Consider the following 8,773-nt stretch of genomic DNA (forward strand, 5'->3'; position numbering starts at 1 on the left):
GGAGTATGTTTGACCCGGGCTTTTATTTTTTACTAAATTGGCGGGCCCGGTTTGGTTTTTGAGACCCAGGCCATGCCACAGGGGAACGAGCTTGGCGGGCTGGGCCATAGGCAACGGAGGCCCGCGTGCTGGGCGGCCCATTCAGTTAGCCGGCAGGTCAGTCGAGCTAGATTCGACCATAAATTAGTGAGACTTTCAAGTTCGCCATCCTGGTCAATATTTACGAATCTTGACTCTGATAAATGAGTCGGGTTAACACGTCGGGTCAAGTTTTGCGATCTCAACCCAATCATTCCATGTACTATCCATAGGCCCATAGTCAACCTTTTTGTACCGTTTTCCTTGTTTTGGAATTCAATAGAAACAACAGCACAATAATAATGCCAAAATCAATTAACCGCCATTGAAGTTGAAGCTGAGCTTCTTCTATTAGCTCGTCACCAGGTTTCTTCTCTCTTTCTTTTCTCCGTCAATTTTGTTGCTTCTCTTCTCCTTGTTACTTGTATTGATTTTTGAATTAATATCATAATTTTACGCTATATTCTTCAATCTTCATATTATCTCAAATTTAATTATTTGCGAATTAATTCAGTATCAATGGAAACATTAGCATCAATAATTTAATTTAGGTTGATTCTGATTGATTAGTTATGTTAATAAGTGACGAGTGGCGGAACCAGGATTTGTAGTTTGAGGCGGTACTAAAATGTACTCCTTCCGTCTCATCTGGTTATTTACGCTTTTATTCATTTTAATTCAAACGTAAAGAATCTGTTGAGACGGAGGGAGGAAGATCGCAAATTTAGGGGCGGCAGATATGTTGATTGATTGGGGAAACACGGTGTATCGTGAATTGCGGCATGAATTGTAAAGACTTGCTTTCGGTTCTAAACTTGTCGAATCATGAATTAAGTTCGGCTTTTGGTGTATTAGAATTAGAATTGAAGAGGGGAGAAATTCATGGAGTGAATCGTTGTATTATTGATAATCGTTTGTGTCTCTCTATTACAATTACAATGACTGTATATATGTAGTACTACCGAAGATGGATAATATTATCCTCTACGATATATTTTAATTGGGTTTTTCTAACGTGTGCCCTAAAGGGCACACATAGAAGCCATAAAAGGAAAGATTCTCAAGATAATTTCATGATAAATTTAGAGATGAACTCATTATTGCCATTTTTATTGAAATTATCTTGAGAATCTTTCCATATATGACTTCTTAATGTGTGTCCTTAGGGCACACGTTAGAAAAACTCATTTTAATATACCGTATTCCCAAATTATGTTTTTTGGATATCTTAACAATCGACAGTATATCTTAACATGGTGCTTTAGAGTTTCTAATTGATGATGATGATAGCCTCTGCATAAAGATCTTGTTCTTCTTATTACTACGACCATCCATATTGCGGGAGCGTATAGAGAATATTCTTCTCCATAAACTGTATCATATATTTTTAGTATCTCGTTTATTACCTAAGTTTTGTACAGTATCTTTAGCATATATTTCTTCTATCTTATTTACCATATTTTGTAGATCTTGTGTCCGACTATAAATATACACACTTTACTCCTTGTTCATGAATAGACAAGCAATTCATTTTTTACATTATAAACCCTGTTTACAGCTGTTGATTAAGATGGATAATACGGTACGACATATGTGATCTATCTAATCTTTAAATATCACTTGTTTGATTAAGTTGGCTTCTTCTACTTTTTCCGTCTCAATTATTTGTTTACCTTTTATCTTTATTGCGAGTTTGATTTTAATCAAACCTAAACAAATGAATGAAACCGGAAGCAGTATGTATTTTATTTTATTACGATTGGAAGTACTAGTGTACTACATTTGATTAGAACGGAGAGAGTATTTGCTAATGAATATGATAATCAGTAGGATTGAAAGTACTATGATTCTGTATCCTGTGGCTCCTTCCATAGTACTCTTCCCGTCTCAGTTTTTTGTTTACCGTTTATATTTATTGTGAGGGTTAGTTTATATGATAATCGTACATAATTTCACATATTAATTAATTGCTCTTAAACTTTCTGGACAGCCACTATTTATTGATGAATCATATCGGGGAGGCTTGGCTTTGAGTATAAAACAGGATGATGGATGTAGGAAACAAATTGAAGAAGCCATAATACGCGAAAATGTACCGGGTTTTGTTGAATTAATTAATCACTTACCATCTCATCAACTTAATCGAGAGTTAGATTGGATACGTGATTTATTGATTTTTCATGATTCTCCCAAATGCTCTGCTGCTGTTCTTGATGGACAAACTAAAATAACTGAAATACCTTGTGTTACTGCTTGGATGTCCAAAGTCGACAATCATCTTCTGCATTATGCCGTTAGAAATACAGCCTCTAAGATTACCGCTTTACTACTTCAAAGGGGATTTTCCGCTGATGTTAGACGTGACTATGATGATGGAGATGAGGGGTTAAAAAACGCACTCCCACTACATGTCGTTTTGTCCCAGCTGCGGTACTAATGTTTCTTCTTCCTCGTATTACTTTAGGTCTACATTTACATTTTAGTTCTATAATTAATTAATACTCGTATATTCTTGTTTTTCACAGCTTTAATCGTAGGAAAGAACTTTCCGCCGTAGAGCTTGTTCTTAATCTTTGTAATATACATGTATGTTGCTCATCTCAAGAAAACCTTTGTACTGTTTTATTGTTGATGTTGTCATTTTTGAAGGACCTTGATCATATTTTCTATCTTGTGGTAGTATTATCGACGGAGGTTGGAGACTCTGAGATTAATTGCCCAAAACACGACAGAAGTCAAGCGCGAGTTCTTTAACTACTTAAAGGAAGGAAAAACGATTGAGGTTGGTGCTTTGCTATTGGTAGCCAAGTCTCAGATATTGTCTCCATCAACAACCGCTAAAAGAGAAGGAGAATTCCGAAGCATCTCTGAGATGCATGATTTTCTCTTAAATAACAATAAGTCGGTTGGGATGGACGAGACGACCCTAGTATTACTCGAGATATTTAACAAGATTGGTGACAACCTTGCAACACTACTACGGCTTGATATATCGGAAACTTGTGTATATTTCTCACCCTCTTTTTCTTATTCATTGTCATTAACCTGAATGTGTTGCAATCTCGTAGTAGTAATCAAGTAATCATCTTTTGATGTTTCTCATCCCATCCCAGACTTAGTATCTACTGCTGTTAATCTTCTACTGACATTCTACGTGTTCCTCTGTTCTAGTTAGCCAATTGTTCATCACAACTGGCTGCGTCCCTTATTAAGGATGCTGGGTATGATGTGAAGCCAACATATTTTTACCATAACCATTCTTATACCAGGTTCGATACTCTAAAGATTGGTCCTTTTCTGCTGTTGGAAGTTTCGGGATCAAGATTAAAAGTTTGTTACTTGCAGTTTTTGCAGGAGGGCTATTGATGAATGTGAAAAGACAATCCGTACCACTGTAAGGAATACTAACTTGTTTGCAACATAATTTGTATTTCTAAGCGTTTTGAGTAGGAAGAGTTACAAGCAATTACCTAAATGAAGTATAATCTACCTTTTGCAAATTACTACCTTGTATAATTTCTTTTAAATTACCATCTAATGAGACGAGCCCTATTTTGTTGCACTTCCCGACTATTTTCTTTAAGATCAGACCGTAGGACTGTAGGACTCTATAGGTTTCAAAAACAACTGATAAAAGACGATGTGAGAGCATAACATTGGTTTAGCTGAGTTTAGATGATTGACCCACAAGATGAGTTTTTTCTTCTTGAGTATTTAGATACGTCTACTAGAAGGAGCGCAATTTTTATCGTTTTCTGATATCGTAAGGACACTTTTTTACACGGGATCACATTGGTGTACCCCGAAACTGTGAACTCCCTCCATTTTGTTGTTTAAAATACAAGATGAGGATTTTGAGAAATAAATTCAACCGACTGAATTGAAGTAGTATTAGTTAGAGTTACCCTGCACTATAAGATTGTCAGACCATGGAAGTGTTTGGAATGACCTGCCTGCATTGAGGTATAGTTTACCGAGTATAATGTGAGTTACGTTACTTTGTTTTGGTTCGAAGTGTCCGACACTTGGGTATGTCGGACTAGGCTGATTCTAAAAAGGTTCAATTTTTGGTCCAAAATGTAGTGTCTGGCTGGCCGAGTGTCATACCAGTTTCCAACTAACCATGTGTTAAGAGTGTCACAACCGGGTATGTGAGCTCATATAAAGTGTTGAAACAACATAGAATATGATCCAAAGGTAAGATATTAGAATCATTGTTCCAGACCCCACCCGTCATTTAGTACAGTATACAGTATAGTGATAATTTGGTGAGTGTCCTACTCCAAAACCACTTAAGTTGCATCATGTTGACGTGCTAATCCTGGCCGAAGCTTAGACGCTTTTCTTTCTGCAACTTTCGGACTTGCTTGTCATAGTTTCTGCACAGGTGCACGATCCACACTTTCATTATTGCCACGACTGTGTGAGTGGCTGCACCTAAATAACACCCAAACCAACTACATTTTGGACCAAAAATGTAGTTTCTGCAGAGTCTCGTCTTCATTTACCTTCGGTGTCACTGGTGGTGGTTTCATCTGTATTCCATTCCTCATAGTCGTAGTCCATATAACCCAAAATAGCATTACTCACCTCCTTAATCTTGTACTCGTATCATCCTTCAAGAAATCCGCCTCTTGAAGCTGCTAAATTTCTAGGACTATGTTAATAGTATTCGCTCAGTAGCTATTCTATTTTCTGTTTTTATCACTTTTTATATGTTTCTAAAAGTGGATTGTTAATTTAAGTTATTCATGTATTTGTTCAAGGACATGTTGCCGAGTTGGGTAAAAGAAGCAGCATTAACGGGTTTACGTGACAAGTCCGGCAGCACTTCTCATCTTACTTATTCTTTTTTAGCTGAGATTCTACCAAATATGAAAGTCTCAGTGTCACAATTGACACCGGGATCTGCATCTCCAATTCCAGAAAGTATGACGCTGCTGCACCATCTCCGGAAGAAGACTGCACCTTTTCTGGGAACGATAAAAAGGGTGTTTAGGCGCAGATAATTACTCAGGTATTTGGCTTTGTTTGTCCCTTTACGATTTGTCATTAGAGCTTTAATTCTTAAGCGCTGGAACGTTTTGGCATCGATTTTACTTGAATCCACTGCGATGATGGGATCATGTTGTACGACTATTTTTTGATGAATCCGGTGTTTCTGCAGTGCACTTGGAGCTTGATAAATGCTTATTTATACCCACTTATTTGTCTACTGCATTACAATCTCTCTAACTATGCATAATTGCATATAGGTGTGCTTGTAAGCAGAGGCGTTCCTGCCTTTAGGGCACTGGGGTCTTGACTCTTGAGAGTTGAGACCCCAGCTTTCTGGACAATAGACGATTTTTATTGCTATATTTGTTTAATTTGAAATTTTTTACGTCTTTTAGACCCCATACGCAAAAAAAAAAAAAAAAAAAAAAAATAGTATAATTACATTAAACTTGACCCCACTGTATAACTGTATTGCTTCTAGGTACACCACTGCTTCTAAGGGTTCGAGTGTCCCATGGACCGCCTTCAAAGACAGTCCTACATCTCGGCTACTCGAGCCCTGGACCCCACACCATATAGTTTGACAGTATAACTACCAACATCAACAATCTTAAACCACTGGCTCCCAGGATCACATGACTTATCTTTACCTAAGCATCTGCAACTAGTTGTAATCACATTATTACTTGAATCTACATCCAAACAGAGAGTAGTATTCCCACCAAGCCTCGTCGAGAGATGGAGGTTCGAGTCGGAGATTGGGTCCCACCTTGTTCCCGTCCCTAGGCAAAAGATACTGAGCCTAATTGGCTGGTTTGACCCTTGTCCTTTTATACAGAAATATGAGTCTTCTGTGGTTAGTGTCTTCTTCGGTGTGTAACTCCATAGATTAGATTCCGAACATTTCCCAAGCTGTACGTCTATCAGTGATTTTCTTACGATGCAGAGACCCGTTGATGGATGAAATATGATCTTCTGTCGGCTTTTTATACCTGCTTTACTTGGTCCTGCATCTCAAAAATGCATGCTGTCAGTTTAATTATCTGAAGAATTTATGATTTATCTACTAAAGATTATTTTTTATTTACTTTTCAGGTGTTTTGAAGTATAATTGTGTGATGCCATCAATTGTGTAGTTCTCATACAGTTCATATGATCTTGAGTGCTGAAATAGGGATATGTCCGTTTCATTTTAAGCCAAAAACACGGTTTCATTTTTATAAAAGAGCCGAGTGGCACTCGAACAGTCACCTGTTTCAGATTCTACTGTCCAATGTAAGAAACTTGTTTCAGATTCTACTGTCATTGTTGTTGCATCATTAAAAGTGAAGTGTCGAAATAATGTTTACCTTGAAGCGGAGATTGAATCGCAGAAATTCTCTCCAAGAAGCTTGAATTCCGGACACTTGCCCAATCCGAATGAAGTACTCCATAATACTCGATCATTCCGGCCACCCCTTCTCTCAAATAATAGCTCCCAGCCAAAGTCCATAATGCCCAATCCAAATCATGTTCAGCTACCCAGGTTAGGAAACAATTCAAATATCGGTTGTCATTTACGTTTGTACCCCTCATATCTATCCCCCATTCACTTACAAACAAAGGGTAACCTTGATCAAGCAAAAACCCTACCGTTCTCATGTAGTTGTTTACCACCCGGGCGCATACTTGGTTCGGGTCCCCATCTTTCCAGGCCGACCCGTCTGTAAATGCATACCAGTGCACCTCAAAAACAAGTTTACCTTTAAAGCTTAGAGAAACAGGTTTGTTGTGTAGGAAGGAGAGGTCTTTGTCGAAGTTTAGGCCCGAGAGTATGACTAATACATTCGGGTTTGCGTTGTGAACCGCTTCCGCTCCTTTTTGCATGTACCTTTGTTTTTGTGAACATAGCAGATAGTTAGCCATGGTATTAAATCTAGGTCTCGATACCACATCAAAACCGTTTTAAAGTTTTTTACGACCAAATTTTAAGACGGTAATAATATATAGACGATTTTGTACCTATACCAATCATTAACATTTTCCTTAGGTCCTCTGAGTTCATTCCTTAAGCTCATCCCAATCACATTAGGGTTGTCCTTGAAAAGTGTAGCCATTTTTGTCAAGCCTTGTATCCAAAGGTTAGGGTCAAAATACGTGTCACCAAAGAAGCCATTGCCGTCGGCTCTACTACAACACCACCCTGGTTTGGTTATGTGATTGTCCAATATCACCATCACATTGTTGTCTGATAAGCTCGTCACAACTGCCTGCAAATCACATAAATTCCTTTTTAAGACGATTTAATGTGTGTTTGGCCTGATTTTTAAAAGTCTTTTTAGACTTAAAAACATTTTTTGGCCACACATCATTATTTAAAAGTTAACGAAAAAATTCTCAAAAGTAAAAAAACCCTCTTTTTTACCATAAAAATAGAAACAATAATTTGGTACTTCTGCTTTTGAAAAACGCTTTTAGAAAATTAAGCTTAAAAAATAAAAACTCATTTTCAACAAGTTAGACCAAACATGCTCTTAATTAGACAATTTACGGACTTAGGTGAGTTTTTCCTAACTTTGAAATTATAAATAGGCAGTAAACTTAGGCTCTGTTTCGCAAAATCAGCTTCATACAACGATCTCAAATTGAGCTGTACATAAGAACAAACCGAACTACACTTAATATAATATATAAAGACGGTAAATTAATGCAAATATTAATCAAATTACCTGGAAAGCGGTAATTAGTGAAAGATCAAGAAATGAAGGATTATTATCTTGAATCCCAGAAATATAATCAGTAAGCCCATAATTAAGAAAAGACTCTCTCACAGTTAAAGAAGACAAGGAATCATTAGTAACTAAATATATAGGCCAAGTTAATCTAACACAATTAAATCCCATTTCCAATATTTTATTAGCAATAGCATCAATTGGTTGTTTGCTTAAGCCTTCAGCCACCACTAAGTCGAGGTGAGAAGCCCAGTTAACGCACGCAAGTTTCACGCGCTCGCCCTCCTCGTCGACTATCCATCGCGATTGTGTTGATAATGGAAGCGCGTGTGACATACTCTGGCTGAGAATGAGTAGGGTAAATAATGGTAGTAACAAATGCATGATCATGAGTTTTTTTTTGTTTTTTTTGTTAGGTTTTATGTTTTAAATTTTATGTGAATATATATAGGGTTTAATTAATAATATTTGGAATTTGTTAATTTGAAAGGCAAGAAATAATAGGTGGTGTTTCTTTTGCTTTGGCTTGCAAGGGAGATATATAATATAATGACAATAAAGATTGATTGAGAAAATGATATTTAGGTAGATAGTACTTTATTGATGTTCAATTGGTCTTGCTTGTGACGGGTTACCATTTGTGACGGATATTTTGTGAGATAAAATGGTAACAAAATAGGTTAGTGGAGAAAGGGGACCACATGAATAGTGTTGCAGAGAGAGAAAAAGTGGGTACATTGTGAGGTAAAATGGTATCCGTCTTCAGCTTGTGACGGATATGTCATGTCTTCAATGAGAATTTGTGATTGATGTTAGGTTTAGAAAAATCGACCATTCGATTCGATTGATATATACCTGGCACATTGGCACTCATCAAGTAAATGTAAAAAATTGACTGAGAAAAAATCCGAAATAAGATTATCAAGTCAAATTATGAAACTAACTTCACCGCAAGTCAACACCAAGTGAGCTACAAGCCTACAAAC

The 8,773-nt window shown here is 37.0% G+C and overlaps 2 protein-coding genes across 3 annotated transcripts; one reads left to right on the forward strand and one right to left on the reverse strand.

The window, feature by feature from the left end:
* Positions 1–311: 311 nt before the first annotated feature.
* Positions 312–6,334, forward strand: LOC141644309 (uncharacterized). Of its 2 annotated transcripts, none has more exons than XM_074453805.1 (8): positions 312–708; positions 955–2,508; positions 2,604–2,664; positions 2,759–3,082; positions 3,250–3,347; positions 3,424–3,472; positions 4,845–5,095; positions 6,172–6,334. In XM_074453805.1, the coding sequence occupies exons 2-7, from the start codon at positions 2,336–2,338 to the stop codon at positions 5,085–5,087; spliced, it is 948 nt and encodes a 315-aa protein (XP_074309906.1). In that variant the 5' UTR covers positions 312–708; positions 955–2,335; the 3' UTR covers positions 5,088–5,095; positions 6,172–6,334. The 2 variants fall into 2 exon arrangements, with proteins under 2 accessions (XP_074309906.1, XP_074309905.1); XM_074453804.1 differs by having other exon boundaries at positions 314–444; positions 2,069–2,508.
* On the reverse strand, positions 5,500–8,311 carry LOC141644308 (glycosyl hydrolase 5 family protein-like). The gene is made up of 4 exons (XM_074453803.1): positions 7,785–8,311; positions 7,078–7,325; positions 6,426–6,946; positions 5,500–6,083 (listed from the first exon to the last, which is right to left on the reverse strand). Exons 1-4 carry the CDS (start codon positions 8,175–8,177, stop codon positions 5,614–5,616), a joined length of 1,632 nt encoding a protein of 543 aa, XP_074309904.1. The 5' UTR covers positions 8,178–8,311; the 3' UTR covers positions 5,500–5,613.
* Between the last annotated feature and the right edge of the window lie 462 nt (positions 8,312–8,773).

The sequence above is a fragment of the Silene latifolia genome, chromosome 2, assembly GCF_048544455.1.
Source record: "Silene latifolia isolate original U9 population chromosome 2, ASM4854445v1, whole genome shotgun sequence".
Taxonomy (NCBI): domain Eukaryota; kingdom Viridiplantae; phylum Streptophyta; class Magnoliopsida; order Caryophyllales; family Caryophyllaceae; genus Silene; species Silene latifolia.